Source organism: Styela clava, chromosome 8, assembly GCF_964204865.1.
Source record: "Styela clava chromosome 8, kaStyClav1.hap1.2, whole genome shotgun sequence".
Lineage (NCBI taxonomy): Eukaryota > Metazoa > Chordata > Ascidiacea > Stolidobranchia > Styelidae > Styela > Styela clava.
The window spans coordinates 15092713-15116223 of NC_135257.1; the positions used below are offsets into that span (position 1 = coordinate 15092713).

The 23511-nt window shown below is 34.9% G+C and overlaps 1 protein-coding gene across 3 annotated transcripts; it reads left to right on the forward strand.

The window, feature by feature from the left end:
- The first annotated feature begins 4 nt into the window (after positions 1-4).
- Positions 5-22940, forward strand: LOC120346293 (ATPase family AAA domain-containing protein 2-like). 3 transcript variants are annotated; one of them, XR_005569974.2, is made up of 29 exons: positions 5-174; positions 829-941; positions 1201-1272; positions 1416-1514; positions 3465-3615; positions 3940-4132; positions 5635-5727; positions 6254-6485; positions 7277-7391; positions 8190-8305; positions 8573-8747; positions 9134-9290; positions 9693-9784; positions 10166-10279; positions 10357-10488; positions 10796-10928; positions 11318-11470; positions 12380-12494; positions 13239-13413; positions 13628-13775; positions 14589-14765; positions 15421-15584; positions 16298-16487; positions 17045-17281; positions 18139-18813; positions 20000-20166; positions 20664-20768; positions 21499-21944; positions 21982-22940. XR_005569974.2 is itself a non-coding variant. In XM_039415998.2 (28 exons), the coding sequence occupies exons 1-28, from the start codon at positions 28-30 to the stop codon at positions 21571-21573; spliced, it is 4515 nt and encodes a 1504-aa protein (XP_039271932.2). In that variant the 5' UTR covers positions 5-27; the 3' UTR covers positions 21574-22940. The 3 variants fall into 3 exon arrangements, 2 of the variants coding, with proteins under 2 accessions (XP_039271932.2, XP_039271934.2); XM_039415998.2 differs by having other exon boundaries at positions 21499-22940; XM_039416000.2 differs by lacking the exon at positions 1416-1514 and having other exon boundaries at positions 21499-22940.
- Positions 22941-23511: the final 571 nt, after the last annotated feature.

Here is a 23511-nt window from a genome sequence, read left to right on the forward strand (position 1 = left end):
TGTCATTAAGATGTATAAGGTGAAATAATGGTTGCAACCAGGAGGAGTCACAGTTTGGACAATAATGTCGGTAGTAAAAGAAAAGGAATTATTCATGGACGTCGAAGTAATATAAGGAAACATCCCAATTCCGCAAATAAATCTTTTCGAGCTACAAAACAGCAACGTGACTCGGTAATTATTTTAAATTTATGTTTGACTCACTGAGATTGGATAGAAAAAGTTAGCAATGAATTAACCCAGGGTATGCGGAGCTGATTTGGAATCGCATTGGCTCCAGATTTGGGAGACCGGTACTGTGTCTATAGCTCTGGCACCAGAGCATCGTCTTTTTTTATCATGTATTTGGCCCGGGATCCTTAGCCATGGATGTTTATTTTTGTGAAGTGGGACTCGCAACCATGACACGAGGGTTTCAAATTTCAAATAAACTCAATTTCACAGATTGATCCTGAAACTTTTAATTATTATTAGAAATTTAATATTAAAAAAAGATAAACTATAAACTCAGGTTCCGGCTCTAGCTTTTTTCTATTATGTTAAGCTTGGCTCCAGGACTAACAAAGCGTCACAGATTTGGCTACCTAGCCCTCTGTGTATCTCACTGCAACTTTTTGGGTTTTTGATTAGCTTTTTGTGGTCATTGCAACACTTTTTCTTCTTGTGCTTGTGCTTCTTTTAATCTTCATCAATCTTGTGGTTATTTACTGTAGTTTATTTAAATCTCAATATTGTTCATGGGTGATCAAAAAAGTGAATTGACCTGAATTTCATAATTTCTTGTCATCCTGCTTTAATAGCTTTAACATTAACTCTTGTCTGTTTCAGGATTTTGAATATGAGGATGAAAAAATTCAAATTCGTCATTCGGCACGGTTACAAGGAGTTAAGATACCTACAAGTGAACAGAGTAAAATTTCAAGCAGATGTCTTGATGAAGAGTAAGGAAACTAAGAAAATTTTTTAAAGGGTTCCAAATTTTTGAAAAATAAATTGTGTCGAATCTCAAAACCCAAGAATATGCTCAAACAAGTCATCTTCAATAGGTTTTCAGGGGATAGAGTGCATTCGTTGAGTTGTTGGATTTGATTTTGTAGTTTTTAACTGTTTCATCAGATCTCTATTCATGGTTGAGAGGAATACCCAAGCCCATATTTTACAATACTTGTATATATTCTTAAATCTTTTATTCTTTTGTAGATTTACGAAAGAGACAGGTATTCGAAAGAGAAGCAAGACAAGAGCATATGGAATTGAAGAACAACCTATAAGGTATAAACTTTAAGATTTGTATAGCATGCATTTCTTCTGTAATTGTGTTGTGAAATTAATCATGAATTAGTGTGCTTGCTTCTGTAGTGCTTCATCAGGTCAGTTTGATATGATTATTTTATTATGATTTTCTAATGATGAAGACGGACCACTCGACGTACTCGTTCTACATTCACATCTCTTAGTGAGGACTACATTCGTAATACTATGGATGCTGCTAGACAATCAATACAATCTCATAGGTATATGCTTCGACAATTTCTGTTTGCTTCTTTGCTAAATGTTTTGTGAAATTTGACAATTCCCCTTTGTTCTGTTATGTAAAGTTACTGAGTGTGATGGCCTAGCAATTATAAATGTGTTATACTTCTGGGTTGGCATCCGCAACTTGGGGCTTGATATCCATAAATGAGCAAAAGCAGGAAAAATTTTGATGCATGGCCTTCTGACACGCATGCATAGTTTATTTCTAGTTCACAACTCTGGCTAAGATCTGGGGAAAGGGGGAAAAATTTTTTTTTGATCTCTAAACCAGGGTGGTCCAAACCCAGGCCCGCCGCTTCATTATCTGTGGCCCGCGTCTCATTTTGCCAAATAGCCATAAAAATCTTTTGACATAGGGTTACATCACTAATGTTACTGAATTAGCTAGTGTTATGGCTAGCAGAGACAACTAACGAAGTTGAAATAAAAATTAAATGAGAAGTCTATTGGCCTAGGTTTGCTATGCATGATAACTAACTATTGATATAATGGCCAAACGATATAATTCCTGCCGGGTGGTTTTTCCCCAAACATAGATGTCAGAAAATTTTGTAATTACCCTCCTGTATCCAAAATTTGGTAAAATTCGGTGACCAATCAATCTGCCGTTATTTGTGAGTTATTTTGTAAACATTACTTCGAAAAGAAAGTTGACGAATTCAAACAGATTTTTGCCTGGGTATGGGAGGGAAAATACAACAGTGCTTGCTTACTATGTCTGCAAATTGTTTTGGTGACAATCCAAAACGTCATTTTCTCCTCATGACACTTTCTCTGTTATGAAGAGTTTGAAATCTTACATTAAATGTAGATATAGTAAGATTTTTGCACATTTTAATATTTTTTTTTTGTGGTTTTTGCATGTTTTACAAAAAATGATCAATGTGTTTAGACAATAAAAGTGTTTATTTCCTATTCCACTGTTTACCTATTCTCAGCACTATTGTGGCTCGCGAACTATACAAAAATAATAGTGTTGCCCGCGAGACCGACAACTTTGGACCACCCTGCTCTAAACTGTAACTTTTTATTGAAGGGATTTGATGAATATTACTCCACAGTATAACTAAATATTAGGGAGACTTTTTTTTTTGATATTGGAGGAGAAAAATTCCATGTTCACATATTCACTCTTTTTCGTCATTATACAGATCCTAATTATGGCATTTTATTCTACTGTTTGTAGGTCGCTAAACACCCTATTTGTAATTTGAAAACATCAAATTATTTTTTTTATCATTTTTGGATTAATTCTGCATATTGCAACTGATATGTCAAATCTGGTTTGAATAGTACTTTTTGTCCTTTTTATTTGCCACACATCAAGCATTTGTATAACAAATATATTGAGGTAAAAGGGTTAATTTTCTGCCCAACTTCTGCGGCAGGAAGACCAAAGTTGTAATCCCCCCTTTGTATCAGTAAGAAAGGGGTACAATCTTGATCAGTCTGTGTTGGTGGTATTTCTAAGTGAACTCCTTATTTACCGGAATATGTTATAAATCATTCAAAAGGTTCCATTTAGAATTAGAATTTGAAATATTTTTGCTTTCGCATGCCATAAGTCTTCATGAAGTAGTCCCCTTAACAGCAACAGTCATATTTTAATAAGATGTTCTATTGCAATTTTGTTTGATATTAATTTTTTTGTCAGCTTAATTGTTTGGCGTTAATTTTTCTGTTTTTGTTCTGTTTTACAGCAAAAGTCATATTTTAATTAGATGTTCTGTTGCAATTTTGTTTGATATTATTTTTTTTGTTAGCTTAAGTATTTGACGTGAATTTTTCTGTTTTTTTTCTGTTTATATTTATATTTAAATGTGTTGAAAAATACCAGTAGCTGAGTTTTTTTTTAGTGAGTAGTTTTAATCGTGATAAAATAAATATATGTTGCATTGTTACCATTGGTTCTTTTTTGTTATCAACAGAAGAAGAAACATAGTTGAATATTCGCTTGATGAAGATAATGAGGAAGATAACAATGGACAAGGCAACATTACTGATAACAAATCATTAAATGCGAAGGCAGAGTTACGTGATTTGTTGGCTGCTCAAGGAAAGAAGTTATCTGATATAAAGGTGAACATTCTTTGTCTTAAGCACTTCAGAACGCATTAGGGGTTGAGTATACATACAATGAAAAGTATTTTCAACTATGAATTGCTGCGTTTACATGTTCTATAATAGTTGTTGCTCTGTTTTTTAAAATAGCTGCTATTATAAATGTAGAGTTTGGAAATATTTCCACTCGACTTAAAGTTGACTTGAGCCATTCAAAAAAAATCTGTGACTCCACAGACTCGAGTTAAACAAAAATTTTGAACCCTGCAGGATTAGAGAAAAAGTGACTCTGACTGCGGTGTTGAAAGGACAACCCTGTCACTTTATAATATTGTATTTCAGGCTTCTGCTGAGCCAGATATTTACAGCAGTGTCAAATCAAGAGTTCGTACAAGCACCAGGCATGGACTATATGAAGAATTTTATACACCTGAATCGAGCAGAAGAAAAAGAAAAGATGATGATGAGCAGGAAGTAGAAGAAGAAGAGGAGGAAGGAAGCCAGAGTGAGGAATCTGAGGAGGAGGAAGAAGGAGGTGGTTATAGTAAAATAAGCTGGTTTCAAGCTTTGATCAACTTAAACTAAGATTTAGAATTTTAATATTGAAAATAAAAATTTTAAGGTTAAAAAGTACAGAGCAGTGGTTCTCAACCTTTTACGGCTCGTGGCCCCCTTCCGGAGGCTTTTTGCACTCGTGGCCCCCCTGTTCGTCATTTTAAAAAAATTGACGTGTTAGATTGTATTATGTATTTGCGACCTTTTATAGAATGCAAAAACAAACCATGAGTAAAGAAGTCAATGCTTTTTAGATTAGTAAACGATCATTGGAAATCTTGCGCTTGGGACTGTCTGACTAGGTTCCTTATATTAGGCACCGCCTTTGATATAGCCAGGTGATTGTCACTGTCAACATCAGGACGGTTCCTAGATTTTGCTTTGTTGATAACAAGATCAGAAAAAATAGATTCGCACAGATAGGTTGTGGCAAATTAAACTAGCAATGAAAAAGCTTTCTTACTAAGTAGTAGGTAAGAATCGCAAAGGAATAACCAAAAACTCGAAAAGTCTTCTTTGCTTGATTTCAAAGCAAACTTGTTAGCATACATCGGCAGCCATGTCATCAATAAAGCCAACGCAACTGTCGTTCCATTTGAGGATTGGGAATTTACATATAGGCTTCTGCAGTTATAACATGATATCGACCGTTATCTCTCAGTCTCGCGAAACTGCCCGTCTGCTGTTAGAGGGCCTAATAACAAACTATTCGGATTAGTAGATTCTAAATTTCATTATGCTCAAACAATTCTCACACACAAAAAAGTGAATACACCTAGTGACTGAAGTAATAAAACTGAGGTGAACGGGGAATTTTCTTCTAAATGAAAAGAATGCAAACGAAGTCACTTTATATTAAATTACTAGCCTTGTGTCGTGGCCCCCCTTGAACTGCTTCTTGGCCCCCTTGGGGGGCCCCCGGTTGAGAACCACTGATATAGAGTTTAATATAATTATGAAGTCAAGTATGAGACTGTTCTAAATGGAAAAATAATTAGATTTTCAGGAGCTGGAACTACTAAATTTCAGGTAGCTCCGGCTTCAGCATTATCAAATGTGGTAAGCTTTGCTCTAGATCCTGTACTAGCACCAACAAAACGCAATGCTTCCAGGCTCCAGCTCCCCAGCCCCATATGCTAGGACCTAAATAAAAGAAAACATTTTACAAGATGCCACAAATGGAGAAAAAACTCAAAAGAGGTTTGATTTGTGTTGATAACTATTATGTAGTTTTCAACATTGAAATGGCAACCTTTGACAACCTTTTTGAAAATTTCCACTATACATTTTTTCATTTTTATTTTTTCATCGAAAGAATTAAAGAAACATTTCCATTTTCCATTGTATTTTTTTGTCCATACATTTAAATCTGAATCTCCGTGCAACTGAGACAAGTATCTGGTTAACCATTCCAAAACCCAAAAATATGTAAATGCTTTACTATTCGCAACATTTCATTTACCCAAGTATTTACTTTATCAGAGGGACAAGAAGAAGAGACAGAGGAAGAAGAAGAAGATGGGCATCCATACAGGCTGAGAAAAGTTCGGGAGGCTCCACAACGTTACACCATAGGTAAGTTTAATATAAGCTATATTTGACTTGTACCTTACACTTTACAATTGAATTTTGATGGGGAGGTGACTGGTTAAATTTAACTAAAATTTGAGCCAGTGTTGTGTTTAAGCCATAATTTTTGTGATTTCGGATTCAGTAGTCGAAGCTGGAGTCATTTTTTCAAATTGATTGAAGTAAATTTTTGTCGACCTGTATTTTGAAATAGCTCCTGTTAATACCAGTTCCAAAAGAATTTTATGATGGGCTCCCTAGTTGGTAGATGCTCTATGCAGAGGTTCCCAAACTTTCATGAACTGTGACCCTGCTCTTCTGTAAATAAAACTAGTTTTGATGTTAACGATTTTATATCATTCATTTTATTTGCTATTTTTTAATAATAAAAAGTCAACAGACCAAACTAAAAGAATAAATGCATTCAGTTAATTTAATTTAAATTAATGTAATCATTGCAAATGATACCTAGTTAGCATTTTGAGAAACGCCACTCTATTGCATCGTGATAATCACTGCTCTATTTATTTAGTTCGTGAAGTCCAGCGAAGACGTCAGCGATCACTTTTCGAGGAACTGCCTGGATCTCCAGTTAGACGCAGACGAAAACGACAGCCCAGAGCTTCTCATATGTTTAGTAGAAGACGAAGAAAAGCTAGAGCTCAGGGAAACAGTAGCACATCCTCAGACAGTGATTGTTCTTCCTCTGATGAAATAAAATTCAGGAAACGTCAGAAAAAGAGCATGGCACGAGCACGAAATCAGTAATAATAATTATTTTTTATATGACGCTTATTCATGCTGCTTTATTCGAATGAGCCCCTGGACAAAAACCAATGTTATTCAATGATATGTAAGGCACTACTATTTATCAGAAGGACTGGAATTCTTCTGTTTCTGCATTTCCTACCCAATTGATTACATACGCTCTGGGTGAGGTGATGTGCATAGGATTTAATCAGAGATGTGTATCTTGCTGCTAAGCCTAACGCCTTAACAACAAGGTCATTTCACCAACCAAATAGTAAACAATCAGGATGGGAAAAATAATATTGAGAAAATTTTAAATATTGAGGGAGAAATCCATTTTTTATGTGTTTTACAATCAAGGCCATCACAAGAGGAAATTTTTTTGGGGTTAATTTTGCTGATGTTCAGGAAGTTTGGACAAAATGATTTTGAACAATTTGGATGAATGATTATTTTTGTAATGAATCAATTAACTTATGCACAATCTCATAATACAAAGTTTTATCACCAATCTATTGTTAAATATTGAAAGCTGATTGATTGTAAGGTGAATAGGGATAGATTTCATTATTTGTATGAAGTAGTAGAAAATTATAAATATGTGAAAATAATCAGATGGCTTGTAGCTGGCGCTACTAAAATTTATGGTAGCTCCAATTCTATCTCTAACGGTAGGCTTGGCTACAGTTCCAACAAGAATCACAACTCCATGGCTACAGGCTCCCAATCCCGATAGTAACACAAGATTTATTTCATTGAGCAAATCCAGCTTTAATATCATCTGATGTATTTATTTTCATTCTAGATGTCTACCCATTAATATGACGTCTAAAGATATTAGAAAGCATTCATTTGCAAGAGATAGAAAGATGCTTAATCAATCCATTGCTGATATTGATCCTATGACACTTGATTCATCTGTGAGTACTGAGTAAAAATGCTTTTTTTGGTATTGTAATCTTTGGACCTCCTGAAGTATGCGCAGCAAGATGGCGCACAACCTGAACTCAGGTTTTGTACCAGGTTAAGGTTCAGGTTATGCGACATCTTGGTGCGCATACTTCAGGAGTACCTAATCTTTTTATTTGAACTCTCTCATCTTGAGAGTTTTGAGGATTGTATCAAGTCAATGGATGTTTTCGACTTGTTCATTTCTGTAACATTGTCTAATCAGCAAGATGTCAATGTCAACGTAACAATTGAAATTTTAGCAGACGCTCAGACAATTTTTTCATTCTGAGTCTCTGACAGATTTTCAAGTATGGTTGTAAACATGAGCTTGTTTTCTTTCTTTATCTGTTTGACATTTTTTGCTGCTTTTTCAATATTTAGGTTTATATCCAATACCTTAATTACCATTTTGTCTTCCAATCAGTTCTGGTCTAGTTGCAGTATATCCAAAATTAGTTATGAAAAAGCTGCGATATATTAGAATAAAATTAGCTTTCATAACATTTTGATTCGGTGACAATTTTTTTCTTTGTTTTTCAATAGTTTGCCATTCAACTTTTAGAGTTACATGTGAAAACGATGAGGAATCATTATTCTTTATTAGGCGTTTGCGAGAATTGTAATTGTGATACTTGATGATTACTATCATTATTCAATTATAATTATCTTTGAAAAACAAATAAATTGTCTTTTGTTTGGTTTGGTATCTTATTAACGATATTCTTTGTCATGATACTTGCTAAATTATGTATCTTATTTATGTTAAGATTACATTTTCTTCTGTTGGAGGACATACCAAGCACATCAGAGCTCTTAAAGAAATGGTGGTTTTTCCTCTCTTATATCCAGAAGTATTTGAAAAATTCAGTATAACACCACCAAGGTAACTTTTATTTACTCTTTTTTCTTTTTGGAAAGAATATGGATTTGGTTGCAGGATTAAAAAAAGGTTCCGGTTCTTTAAAGATAGTAGCCTCGTACACATTAGTAAAGGGATTCTCGAACTTTTTCAGCCCCCTTTTTAGAATTTGTCACGTCTCACCGCGCCCACCTCAAAAATACCTAGCTAACAAAAAGCTACAAATAACAGATAGTGAGGTGGAAGTATGTTTTGATATTTTACATCGAAGGTTACATTATTTTTGTTCAGAGGTTGTTTGTTTTATGGACCACCTGGTACCGGTAAGACATTGATGGCCAGAGCTCTTGCTAATGAGTGTTCAACTGATGGTAAAAGAGTTTCATTTTTCATGAAGAAAGGTGCTGATTGCCTGAGCAAATGGATTGGAGAATCGGAAAGACAATTAAGAGTTCTTTTTGATCAGGTATTTTGTACATTCAATTTTAAAGCTTATTCAACATCGTGTGTGTTGAATAACTGTAATTTGCTATAGCTATTGCTGTTTCAATCGGGTTGATTTTTAAATTCAGCATTGGTATATGAAACACATGTTTCCTACCACAATTTACTTTTAATTGGCCAACATCGAGCCACAAGTAAACTGATTTTGGTTCAAGTGCTTTTAATATGTGTTTTCAGTCTATCAGTTATTTATATCCATCTATACTCTATTTACGTGTCCTAGTTTATCATTTAATATTTTGTTTTATTTGTCATTGTATGAGTGCGTCATGGTTTATCTGGAATAAATAATGGTTCTTGTGTTTTTGAAATCAAATTTTTCTTATCTATTTTGTTATCATTTCCCAGGCTTATCAAATGAGACCATCAATTATATTCTTTGATGAGATAGATGGTTTAGCTCCTGTTCGATCAAGCAGACAAGATCAAATACATTCCTCTATCGTTTCCACTTTACTTGCTCTTATGGATGGATTGGATAGTAGAGGAGAAATAATTGTTATTGGTAAAAAATTAAACTAATCTCTTGGGTTAATGGAAATTTATACTCGACTCTGACCCAAAATTCAAGTTGTATGGCTATTTTGACTTTAAAACAAGGTTTGTTTATCGTCATATTAAATTCTTATTGTCAATAGACTTAAATTTATCCGTATCACAGTGGCTTAGGAAATCTATACTGTCTATATATGATACAGTCTTTAGTTTGATTCGATTCGAAGGAGCGACATGTCAAGCTGGATAGTGTCTCACTCGCCTTGACTTGTGACTCTAATTTTGAAATTTGTGGTGGCTCGAACTTGACCCATTAGATGGCCTGTGACTTGGCCTTGGTGTTTAGATACATTACCCCAACACTAGGTAATAGTTTTTACTGTTATTAACCAATGTTCGATTTACCTTATAGGGGCAACAAATAGAATTGATTCGATCGATCCTGCATTGCGAAGACCTGGTAGATTTGACAGAGAGTTTTTATTTCCTTTGCCTGATAAATCAGTAAGATATTTACATTTTAATAAGAGTCAATACAAGGGTTGCTCAAGTTTTCGAAGCGAAGTTAACGCTGTAGCTGCTCAAACAACTCCAAACAAAAAATGTGATGTGAAAATACAACCCGAATTTCAATTTTGGTTCAAAAAGTCTGTTTCGCACAGAACGCTGTATCCTATTTGGCATGAGACATACATGTATAGTCAAAATGAAGTAGGTTTGATTTCAATTAAACACGTCTGTCAAGAATTGCCTTTCGCTCAAACATAAAAACATCACATTTTTGCTGGGTGTTATTTGAGCAGTTATCGAGCAGCATTCATTACACATCACATTCACTTTTTTCAGCTATGCTCAGCCTTTTACATTGTTTATATTATTTATCAGGCTCGAGAAGCAATTTTACAAATACACACAAAATCATGGAATCCCAGGTTGAAACAATCATTCATTGACTATCTCGCTACGAAAACCGTTGGATACTGCGGGGCAGATTTAAAAGTAAGTTTTCCACTTTTATCTATGGTTATGAATTGATAAATTCTGATGCATATATTAAATTGCAATCATTATTTTAGGCTTTATGTACTGAGGCTGCTTTATTTGCACTTCGACGCAGATATCCACAAATTTATGGTACGAGAGAGAAATTACAACTGGATATAAGCAGCATCAAAATTCTTGCTGCGGATTTTCAAGTCGCTGTGAAGGTAACGATGCATTTTTATCAGGTTATTAGATCAGTCTACAACAGTAGTTTTTTCATGGATTAAACAATCCCATTATAGAGACTCTCAACACGTCTGGCCCTCTTTCCTAAAAAAATACCGGAACCTACTCTTAACATATTTCTATCAGTTAATCTACGTGCCACATCAAATAATGAGAAAAGCCAACAAAAAAGAAGCAAAATAATGACCGCATTAAAAATGAAGTGATGCATTTCATATTTGGTCCATGATTAGCAAAGTTTAAAATTTATTAGAAATCAATAAATTCATTTGTTTTTATTTTTAGAATATAATTCCAACAGCTCAAAGATCTGCATCAAATCCCAGTCGCGCATTATCATCTACTGTCAAACCTCTTATGATTGATTACCTACAAAAAGCAGTTCTTCAACTTGCAAAACTGTTTCCAGTGCTCAGAGGTTAATGTAGTTTTTATTTAATTTTAATTTACACTACTATGTTAATATTTTATTTTTGCGAAAAATTCTGCGAAAAATTTACAATTGACTTCCCAATTGAGAATGGAATTTTTTATGAAAATCAAATTTCTATAGAAAAATTTTCAGCATATTCAGGAATGTTCTTGTAGATCAGGATGGGGTAGGGCGTACTTAACTATTGCTCTCTGCCTTTATGTTATTGGATCTATTTGCAGTGTCTACAAGGATACTATGCAAAGATTCATATAAGGTATTATATGAAATCTTATTGGAGTTGTGTTCATTTCTTTTAACTAAACTATTCAAATCCTGTCACAAAACTTGTTTGGACTTGTTGTATATTCCAACTTCTGCATTTTATTATATAGGCAAGTCAAAGCTAATTCAAAAGATTCGTTTCAAAATTGAAGGAAATCAATCTAATGGAACAAATCATATGAACGGTAACGATCATTCCAGAGATATTGAAAATGATGAAGAAATAGGTGGAATTATGGGAGGAATTTATGATGGAGAGCCAGGTGAAACACTAAAATGCTTTGTAAAAATTAACGTACGATGATAAAGATAATTGGGGGCTCCCGAAGTATGCGAACCAAGATGGCGGACATCGGAATGTAATATGTGAACTAGGTTAGGGTTAGGCCATAATTTTAGGTATAAATACTGCGGGAGGCTCTTGGCTAGTCTTCGAACTGATAATAAGACTAAAATAGGGAAAATTGGAAAAAAATTATCGCCTAACCCTAACCTGTTACCCATGTTACGTTCCGTTGTCCGCCATCTTGGTTCGCATACTTCGGGAGCACCAATAATTGTATCTCAAGCTGGTTATTTTCTGGGTCAGGGAGAGAGTTTCTCAACCTGGGAGCCAATGAGCGAAGGGCAAAGGCTTCACCAGGTACCAACTGCACTGACCATGTTTATTTCAAAGTATATCGACTGTAACTTGTCTAATTCTTTGACTTTTGTGTGTTGACGTTTTATTATTAAACGTGTTGCGTAGATAAATGATGGTAACACTTGGAAGCAAAACGAGATATTTTTATTGAAGCCCAGTGGGCCACAAATGTTAAGAGTTTTTGGAAGAGGGCCACGAATCTTGAAAGTTCGACAACCACTACTGATCTTGTTAGTTGAACAGCTTTTTTAGAATATTAAAGGGCTTTAATTTTCATTCATTGCTGCAAATCAATTGTTACCTGCATGTTGAACAGCATACATAGGCCTCTGTTTGTGTAAATACCTGAGCAGTTTACACAAATTTTACATGAAAATCGAAAACGAATATCAGCAATGTAACAAGTCTCATGCTGGATTTTAGATTTGAAAATGCTTTAAAATCACTTTTATTGTATATGAACTTGTGTGCTAATTAACCTGACTTTTTTTTAAATACTCATGTTTTATTTCTGATACAATTGTTTTAGATACGACGAACCATTTTACTTCGATAATATCAACTCTCGTATCAGGAAGTAACAATGGGATTGTTGAATCAAAATACTCTCATTTATTACAACGTCTATCTTCCATGGAACACAGGTTTGCGTTATAATCATATTTTCTTGTCATAGTTTAATGTAATGTTGCAGTGAATTGGAGCTTATTTTAGCTCTGCTATTGTCATAGTTTGTATGTGTAAGAGTTTCTTCAACGGAGCCCATAACATGAGTGATGGTTTAGCGGTCGTAGTGTTAAAACTTAGAAATTTGGCATTGCAGACTACACGTCTCAGGTTCAAATCCGATTTGTGACACTTTACCGGTATGTAATAATTTCAAAAGGCAATACCGGACTGGAAAGATTATGGTCTTATAAATAGGAGCTCCTTATAAATTGTTAGATATAGACTCTATTTGTTGAAAAGGTGTGATAAACACCGTATATTGGATATTGGTGCTTGTGTCTTTATGCTGCCCTCCATAGGATTTACATATTTATCCCGGGGGATAGGAACGACGATAAGACGGCTTAATCATATGGTAATCCACGGCCTCCCGTCCGGTTATCAGTCCAGGTCGGATATGGGATTAGTTAGCCAGTTATTTGTTTTCGAAAGCATGGACTTGACGGTGGAGAAAGCCATAACCGACCAGCGGTTACGTGAACCACCCTACAGCGACGAGGAGTACAGCAATCCTCTCGCACATAATCATCCCCGCATGGGATTCGAACCTGCGAACCCACGCAAGGTAATCAGAGATGCGATGGCAAGCGTATTCCTAACGCTTAGCACGATGCGCCACACCGCCTAACCTTATATTGACTATTCCTTTTGCTATTCAGCCTGAACACTGTACATCGGCCGAGATTTCTCATATGTGGTGATTCTTCATCAGGACATTCCAGTCATCTCACACCAGCATTATTGCATGATATGGAAGGAATTCCTATTCATTGCATCGACTTGCCGGCTTTATATGGAGTTAGTGTACGCTCGCCTGAAGAATCTTGTGCACAGGTGTTCGATTTTATTTTAATGATGATCATGACCTCTAGGCCTTCCCCTGCCTTATTCTTGTTATATACCTTTTGTTGACTTATTCTGTATCTGTGTATCACCTAAGCATAAAGTATTTCCATACCCTCGTGAAAAACATTTCCTTATTTTAGCTAAGATTTTCCTAATTCCCAAAAAATTTTTGTACAGAGCTTAATAAATTGCTTTTATTTAGGTGTTTCGTGAAGCACGGCGTTTAACTCCAAGTGTAATATTTCTACCTAATGCATTGCAATGGTGGAACGTAGCTTCACCTACTGTTCAAGCTACATTGGAATCACTATTGCATGACATTCCTCCTCATCTGCCTGTATTATTTTTAGGTGAGTAAAATTTTATTATTTTAAGTTAATTCAATTCTTTTTATCAATCCTAAAAGTTGAATATTGATCAAGCTTTTTATCCTTCTAATGGGAAATGCTATGAAGTTTGTAGATTGCTAATATTACCAGCAACGGTATATGGCTCAGTGGCTCAAATCATTGGTCTCAACTATGTTGGCAATTTGGGTCTTTGATTCAAGCCCTATCTCCTCACCCAGGTTGTATAAAATAGGGAAGGCAATGGTAAACTGTAAAGATTCAAATCCTCCCAAAGTAGGAGCTTGTACATCCGTGAAAGTCACAATGGTTGTACTCACATCCAGAACTGTGGATATAAGATAATTTTTTGTTGTTTTTCTGCATGCTCAATAAAACCAGTGTTCTTCAAAATGTTTTCATCCCCACCTACTTGGCACAGCAAAATTTGTTTTGGGACTCTCGGTTAATAAAATAAAGATAAAATAAAATTTAGTAATACAGACAATATTGAAAAACAAAGAAAATAAATTGATAGTACCCTCAATGAGAGGTGTTTTCATATTCCCGCACAAATATTGCATATGCGCTTTATTTCAGTGATGGTCAGCCTTTGTACTGATCCCAAATCTTTCAAATTCAATCAATATTTTGTTTTAACATGAGTTAGTGTCGAAAATTTTTTTACTGTGATCCCCTTTAAGCTCTTTTGCGACCCCTACTGACCTCTGGGACGGGACCTCCAATTTGAAGAGTCCTGCTTTGAATAATGCCTTTTTTTTTTTAAAATGGTCAGTCTTACTCACTGATTTCACGTCAATATTTCCATTTTTTCAGCTACTTCAGATTGTACATATCATCAACTTCCCAGGGATTTTGCAAAATTTTTTCATTCTGATTTTTCTGAAGTTTGTGAAATCAAGGTGAATTTCAGTACTGAGGAGAGAAGAGAATTCTTTGCTTCAATATTTCTTATTCATGCTATGACACCGCCTCGCACAAGCAGAAGACGAGGTAGATATTTTGTTTTATTATCATTTTCATGGACATTGCTCAAAGCAAGGTTACACTCACTCGCTCAGAAATATAGGAGACTCATTTCGGAGTGAATTTACAGGCAGCATTAAGGTTTGGAGAGCTACTGAGACTATAGAGAAGTCATGGGGTAGAGTTAGTGCATTTTTTGTCTGGTAGCTACATTCTGACAGTCGCTCCTATTGAGAAAAGCTTTAAAGTTGATTTCCAAGTCTCAATATATTCATTTACAACAAACTCCAATAAATCTACTGATTGTTGTATATATAGATTTTTTTGACCCAATTCCATATTTATCTTCAATTAAGTTTTGAGCTGTGTTACCCAGTTGGCAATTAGCTCTCGTTCACTTACAGTGCTAACAATTTAAGTACATACCGGACAAAAGTAATATTAAGCCTTTTGAGAACTTCAGTTATATAGAATAGAATTTGTTACCTCATGGCTGTTTTCTTGATCATATTCTGCTTCCTGTCTTTGGTCGTTTTTACTAATGCATAATTTTACGCTATAATTCTTTATAGTGTCAGTTGGTCTTGGTACTTTAGTTGTCGTCTGTAACTTTTCCGGGATTACCTGCCTTTTCTTGGCAAATTTTCTCATAATAATAAATTTTATTTGAATTTTGTTTTAGATCAGTCCAGAGAACTTCTTCCTAAAGCCCCAGCACGTCAACCTGCTCCTCTTACTGAGGAAGAAGAAAAGAAATTGGAAAAAGAGGAAGAATCTACGTTCAGAAATTTGAGATTGTTTTTGAGAGATGTTCTCATGAGATTGGGAGGAAACACTCGATTCAAGGTCAGGATTATTACTCATAAGATTTTTCATATTTTTCCAGATGAAGGTTAACTGCGTTATGTGTGTTGTGTGTGTGTGTGTTGACATCATAACACATGTTCAAATACCATGCTCATCACCTCACCTATGGTGTAATAAATTGGGTAGCCAATGCCAAACTAAAAAGAAACTTTCAAATATTATATCTTCGCACCTTTCATTAGATATGAGTAGATGCTTGCAACAGAGACTTGTTTTCAGAGAAAAGGCATTGGTACTCCCGTAGTATGTGAACCAAGATGGCGGACACCGGAATGTAGTATGTGTACCAGGTTAGGGTTAGGCCATCATTTTATTCCAATTTTCCTTATTTTAGTTCTATTTTGAGTTCGGGAACTAGCCAAGTGACGCCCGTAGTATTTGTATCTGAAATTATGGCCTAACCCTAACATGGTTCACATTCTACGTTCCAGTGTCCGCCATTTTTGTTCACATACTACGGGTAGTACCAAGGCTCTGGTGTCTTTATCATCTACCATGCTATGACAAATTTGTTTTGAAATTGCCAAAATGAAAAATTTGAGTTTTTGCTACACTGATTTTTTCCTCTATAATTAGAAACTTGCGGTATTCATACCTGTGTTTGTCTCACAACCTTGATTAATTTGTATACTGTATAGTATCTCTAATCTTCAGATAAACATCACTAAAATCTTTGAATTCTTTTCTTTTAGATCTTTGCAAAACCTGTGGATTTTGAAGAAGTTCCTGATTATGTCGAAGTAATAAAGAAACCCATGGATTTTTCTACAATATTCACAAAAATTGATCAACACAAATATCAGACTGTTGCTATGTTTCTTGGAGATATCGATCTCATTTGTAACAATGCACTCGAGTATAATCCTGATAGACGTCCAGAAGGTAAGTTCTTTTTATTTCGTTTATATGTATAACAAGAGAGCTATGCTCAAATATATGGACACGTAGCACCACATAATTTTGTTGACGTCATGGCAAAAAATAAAAGTAATAGCCCTCTAGCAAAAAATACAATCTTTACTCATCGAAAATTTCAAAGCAATTGTTCCAGTAATCGTAGAGAAAAGCGACTTTTTGAAAACGTGTCAAAGAACAAGAACGAGAAAAACAACAACATAATATTGAAACGATTGTTAGGTTTACTACGTGTCCAATTATTTATTACCCGCAAGTCACCCCAATAACCCACCAACAGAAGGTTAAACACCCACTTCCCCTTAACAGCTGGTTGGTCATGGTCAGTCACCCGTGTCTGATGACATCACTGATCATGGGTGGGTGTTTTGAATGTCTGGTTTAAATATATAAATTAAATTTGAGCTATGACTAGTCAAAGATCAGACTGTGTATTATTGTGTTTATATTCTCAACTGTATTCATAAATTTTATCTTGAGTATTTATTTGTGCAGTTTATATTATTCCTAATTTCTTTAATCAGATAAACTGATTCGACACAGAGCATGTGCGATGAGAGACATGGCTTATGCAATCATTGACTCCGATCTTGATCCTGAGTTCGAGAAACTTTGTTGCCAAATCATCAAATCCAGAGAGCGGAGAGGTGTCAGCATGAATAAATATGCTCCCAAGTATTACCCTGTGGTACCCAAACATCTAATGGTTCATCCTGTTAGTGGAGAAATTGTTCCAAAGCCTGTTGAAGAACAAACTAATGGTGAGTTATATGTTCACATTATTGGGGTGCAAGTCCCTCAACCTTATCTCAAGTCGAGTAGTGGGTCATTGGAATCGCGGGTATAGTCTGAGAATTAAAAGATTCGAGTCATATGACTCGTTCACTCTACTCATGAGTAACAGAAGGTGCTTTTTTGAGTCGCAACTTTTGAATCTGAGTAGATTTCATAAACAACAGTAAAGTTGATAATATGAGTCATATTGACACCATCTGATCCAATTTTTCTACTCTGCTTCGTGTTACCCCAGTTTCCTCAACATTGTTTATGTACTGTACTAACAGTACGCTTGTTACTGATAAAAAACTTCTGATTTTTTTTCTGTTATTTCGATCAACTATTATTAAACTAGAAAAGTGCTTCCCGTCTTCTAGTCTATCACAAGACAATTTCAAGTGCCTCGCAAAATATCAATTCATTTCTTAAAAATTGATTTCTTATCTGGCTGCATTAAGGACTTGTCATGAAATGCTAAAAATTGTTATAACTAATTTTGAGAGAAGTATGACTCGCAAGTCGCAATATCGAACATTACATCGCATTATTATAATTAATATGCACAAAAACGAGCTTGTAAGTAGAAATAATTAAATGTGCATGTATTGTAAGATTTTTTTGATGCATCTTAATGTTAATAAAGTCAAATTTTATTTAAATGCTTCTCGACCTGTATTAAGTTGGTAAATGAGCCAAAACTTGGGAAAGTTTGGAACATTTCATTTTATAATATTTATTACATCGCACTTTCATGGCCCGCCAGTCTAAGCGGACGAAATTTTTGACCCTTGCCCACTCCTGCTTTTTTAGTTTCTCTAATGGTTGAATTTATACATTTTAGCTCAATCGAATCCCCCCACTGCAAGCACTGATGTTCAAATAGAGAAAACTCCTTGGAAGCCTCCACCACGTAGAACAGCAAGTTCTACAAAATCAAAACGCAAGCATTCAACTTGGGCAAGGGGGATTGTGAAAAGCTCGAAAAAAAAGCGAAAAGAGATCAAAAGTCTCCTGACAAATGAAGAGGACACAGATAACGGTGGAGAGGAACAAAATGGTGGAAATGCAGAATCACATGACGAAAACGAAACAGAAGATGAAAAAATGGAACCCGATGAATCTAGCGATGTAGAATTGAAAGAGGATGCACAATCTGATAAAGAAAAATCGTCATTGAATGTCAGCTTTAAAGAGGTTGTCGAAATGAATATCGATGATGAGCAAATTCCAGAGAATCTCTCGAAGAAGGATGAACAAGAGGATTCTGCTACTCATAAAGAAAATGATTCTTCTCGAGTTGTAAATGGATTTGGATTAGATTACGAACTACAAGATGAAATGGAGATGATTCTTGATGATAATATGGAAGGATTAAGTATGATTAAGAATCGGAAAGAAGATCTTGAAACAGTAGAAGAAAAATCACAGGAAGAACATACTGACAACGATACAAATGCACAAGAAAATAATTCGGAAAAATTCAATGGAGATGCAATAGAAATTCTAGATACAACAGGTGAAAATTTTGTTTCAGGAAAAAATTAATGTATTGCTTGCGGAATGTCTCTGGGACCAAAATAATGTACTATCGATTTTTTTACTTGACTATTTTGCTTGTACTCCACACTTTTTGTTAAGAAAAATATTGACTCCAACACCTGACTCAGGGTTTTGCAAAATTTTGCCTTGAGCTCCGAATTGTGAAATCAAGTAGTGATATCGAAAACTTCGTGGAGTACGACTAGCCTCTTTTGAAGGACTGTTAATAACGCTCTATAAATTTAATTCATTTCGAGTTTTTGGATTCTTTCGTCACTATTAAAACGAAAATCTGCAAGTCTGATTCTCGATTTCTGGGAATTCTGTAATTTGACTCTGCTGGTAGCATAATCTATTACACAACATTGCATGCAATCTCAACGATGTTGTGGTCTACATTGTTAACAGTCATATATTGTCTTTTTATTGTATATAGCAGGATGGTCCAAGGTTGTCGACTTCGCGGGCCACATTATTATTTTTGTATTATTCGCGGGCCACAATAGTGCTTAGAATGGGTAAACAGAGCAATACAAAACAAACACTTCTATCGTCCAAACACATTGGTCATTATTTGTCATTTGTGCAAGAATCACCAAAAAAATCACTAAAACATGCAAAAGTCTTACTATATCTACACTTAGTGTAAGATTTCAAACTTTTCATAACGGAGAAAATGCTGTTTTAGATCGTCACCGTCACAACTTGTCAAAATATCTGTTTGAATTGGTCAGCTTCCTTTTCAAACTCTTGTTCACAAAATAACCTGTTTGAGGTGGTTGCAAAAAAGATTCGGCAGAAATTATATTCAGTTAACTAGCATAGCCAACCTAGGCTTATAGATTACTCATTCGATTTTTAGTTTTCTATGAAGCCTATTTTGTTAGCATGTATTCCCGACCAAAAAATGAGAAAGCCAGATAACAATTTAGACTACCCAAGCACATAAATCAACTTCGCTAGCTGCTAGCCATAACACTACTCAATTCAGTGACATCAAAATATATTTTGATTATTTTCATGACGAAACAAATCATAATGCGATTTTTTGTTTACCTTCGCGCAAATGCGTCTCGGGCCATAGATGATGACGCAGCGGGCCACATGTGGCCCGCGGGCCTCGGTTCGGACCACCCTAGTATATAGTATCCTTGTGCTTTTAGAAATTACTCCTTCACCACCAAGAAGAATGACACTTCGATCTAGAGATCGCACTACCTCAGAATCCAATTTAATGTATCAGAAACAAGAGGAAGAACCAGAGCTTCCTCCACCTCCTTTCATTGTGGATCATAAACGACTCATGCATTTGTTGGAAGAGGTTGTAACTGTAAGTTGGAATTGGGTGTAAGCTTTAGATTTGTTTCTTTTTCTCTTATCTTGTCACCGAATAAAATAGCTACACCAATGCTTCTTAGTCGTTCACGATTTTTGCAACCTTTCGACGATCTGCTGCATTTCATTCATCTATCATGTTAAAGAAATATTCGTAGGCATCATCAGATGTTGGTGATAAACTTATAAAAATAAACTCACCCATTCATTGAAAAATCTTCAGTGATGTGGCTGTTCCGTTGTTCTCATTAACCCTGCTGCAAATGATCATCCAGGCATAAGGATTATTTTCTGTGCAAGCAATAGTTTTGAAAACCCCAAAACAGGACCACCATTGCTTTCACTTAACGGAATTGCAGAAAGAACATACATATGTTAGAGTGAGATTTGGCATCTATAATAGTAAACTAAGCTTGAATTGTAATTCTCTCAATTGAAAGCATTCATATATATATATATATTACCATTTGTTTTCTTTTTTTGTGTTCCCAGGTTACTGACTCTCGAACATTAGAAGAATTGGAACGAATACATTCCACATTGTCAAGATGTGTTGACAAGCACAAACTGTCATACAATAGAACAGAGATGGTTGAAGTAATAATTTATTTAATTAAAACCTTGAATTGTTTTATTTATTTGCACTGGAATTGTTTATATGGGTCATATTGCATCATCTACTCCAGTGGTTGCAAACTGTAGGCTGCCGAGCATTTTCTTGTGTGCCTCAACTAAATTTCAATGATGGCAATGATACTCTAAAAAGTTCTATAAATCCAATATTACATATAAATTTTTTGCCAAATGGTTTTTGTTCATATATCAAACGATCCTTAAGTTCATTTCAACTAAACAAATTAAATGTCCCTAGCAAGTCTATTACATGGTTAAATTTAAAATTTTCAACAAGATTGTTGGGATTTGAAACCTTTTCCCATTTTACTGTTTTGACATCACTTTAAACTTAGCTGACCAATGATCTACACCTTTTTGTCAGAAGTTGAATCGCTTCCAGTAAGCATGCTGTAGCCTTTATTTCTTCATGATAAAATTTTGATAAGGTTACAAAGTTAAGAAAATGATTACATTTTCTGTTGAATTCTTGCTCTTTCCTCAAAACATGTCTATCTGGTGGAGTAAATGATGTGTATCATTAGTTCATGATAAAGTAGATAACAAATCCTTTCAATGCAGAATAACGTAAGACTTACAGTACTCATAGCTTTTGAGCAACTGAAAGGTTTTCATTTCCAAAAAATTTTTGGGTTATAGTTTTTAGTATTGTGAATCTTTGTAACTCATCAAATATTTTTAAATCCTTTTTTAGGATTTGGAAAAAGAAATCCAAAATCTATCTCATTCAAGTGGAGAAATGCTATCTACAGATTCTGAGTTTGTCTGAAAGAGAACGTATTAGTAGAACGACAAATGTTTTTGTACGAATGGAAATTGTGGATGCAGATATGGAGCGATCAATTCTTAATGTTGTTTACACACTGTTAGTTTGTTCAGATCAAATAGACAATTTTTTTGTAGTTTTGTATTTTCGGTAGTACATCCTGCTGCCTTATCTTATATGTTTCATTCCGTTAACTTACTTATAGGCAAGAAAGGTACTGCATTAGAATTCTTAGATGACCTCAACTTTTGCTAGCTGTTGTGTGTATAGAAAAAAAATGGCCTGTTATCATGACCTGTATAACAGATTTATTCCTAAAAGTAAAGGCTTTACATGTGGAACAACTCAAATAAACTTTTGTTTTTTGCCAAATTGTCAAACGTGACTTAATTCTACTCAAGAAATTAGAAGGCCATGCTTGGTATGTTTTCGGTTACAAAATGAAACCGATTGCTCTATGAATGTGGCCATCTTAGACACCTCAATTTTGCTTTTGGACATTTCTTAAATACTGTCGTTTATGTTGGGATAATATTATAGTTTGGAACTGTTGTAGTTTTTGCTTGATTTCAATTTACAACCAATCATATTTCCAATTTTTACAAAATTTGATTGTTTGAAACCAGTGACTTGCAATATTTTATTGTTGATTTATCTAATCTGTGAATTCTGATATCCTCAAATGTTTGATAGACATATAGCTTTGTTCACTATCTCATCACTAACTCATAGCTGAGTGGATAGATATTTGCTGAAAAATGACATACTTGTGTTGTTTGTTTGTGGTCTTAAAACTAGTTTATGTTCGTTAATGAAATGGTTCATTTCATTCAAGTTTTTCATGTTCTTGACTTCGTAAGTAAAACTGAAATACGAAAAAATGAGGGTTTTCTGGCATGGTATGGAATGGAAATGATAAATGTGTGTATGTATGTATGTATGTTTATTCGTCTCGTAAAGGCAAAAACACAGGAGTTAGTAAATATCAACATTGAAGACGGGATGTATACACAAGACCATACTGGCCTAAAACACATGAACATGCGGCATACACCCCTTATGATAAGCATAAAATGCAATAAATCGAATAAGTATAATATGGTCCTTCATACAGACAGCTGTGTGAGGAGGGTGGATTAGGCAACATGGGTAACGGTGGAGTATGCCCAACTGTTTGTACAAAGGAGTTGGTAGGACAAGACAACATCAATAAATAGGGACAATACAACATGAAATCTAATATATATACATGAGAATAAAATTTGGACATATAGCACCCTCGAATAATGATACCACATACTGTAAATGGGAGAAATAGTCAAGTTTATAGGAGAATGTGCATATATGGTATGTACCACTCAAGGGTGAGTGTCTTAAGTAATAAATGGCTAATCTAGCAAAAATGCGTTCCTTCCAGGCTTGGGGAAATGTAATAGGTTCTGTCAAGTTATACACTTTTTCAAGGTACTTTGTATTTTATAGTTCTGAATACCGCTAAAAAAGATCAGGATTCAAAAAAAGGATATTCAGGTTGCATTTCCATAAAACCTATCATGATCGCATTTCAGCCAGACAATTCAAAGGTATAAAAGTATATTGAAATAGAGAACAATAATTTGAAAATGAGGTTAGGATGGGAATCACAAATTTATCCCCAGGATAGAGGAAAATCGATTAAGACTGCTTAACTATATGGCGAACATGGTTAGCCAGTTATTTGTTCAATACACATGGACTTTATGGTTATGTGAACCATCATATGGTGGCGAGAAGTCCAAGTCTTTTCAGTAGAACTCGTTCGGCAGTCAATCTATAGGCAGAAAAGTGAACTGATGGTTTTATACCATTAATTTGCTAGTCTGCCACGAGTGTGAACTATTTGAGACCGGATGTAGGCTATCCTACATCCGGTATAGACTGGTAACTTGATGACATAATTCA

What these genes read in the sequence shown, in the direction of transcription:
- LOC120346293 (XM_039415998.2), top strand. Translation starts at nt 28, where the DNA reads ATGGTTGCAACCAGGAGGAGTCACAGTTTGGACAATAATGTCGGTAGT. An exon ending in TCTGCCTGTATTATTTTTAG is followed by an intron (nt 13,776 to 14,588) that starts GTGAGTAAAATT and finishes CCATTTTTTCAG; the next exon opens with CTACTTCAGATTGTACATAT. An exon ending in AGAAATTCTAGATACAACAG is followed by an intron (nt 18,814 to 19,999) that starts GTGAAAATTTTG and finishes TTGTGCTTTTAG; the next exon opens with AAATTACTCCTTCACCACCA.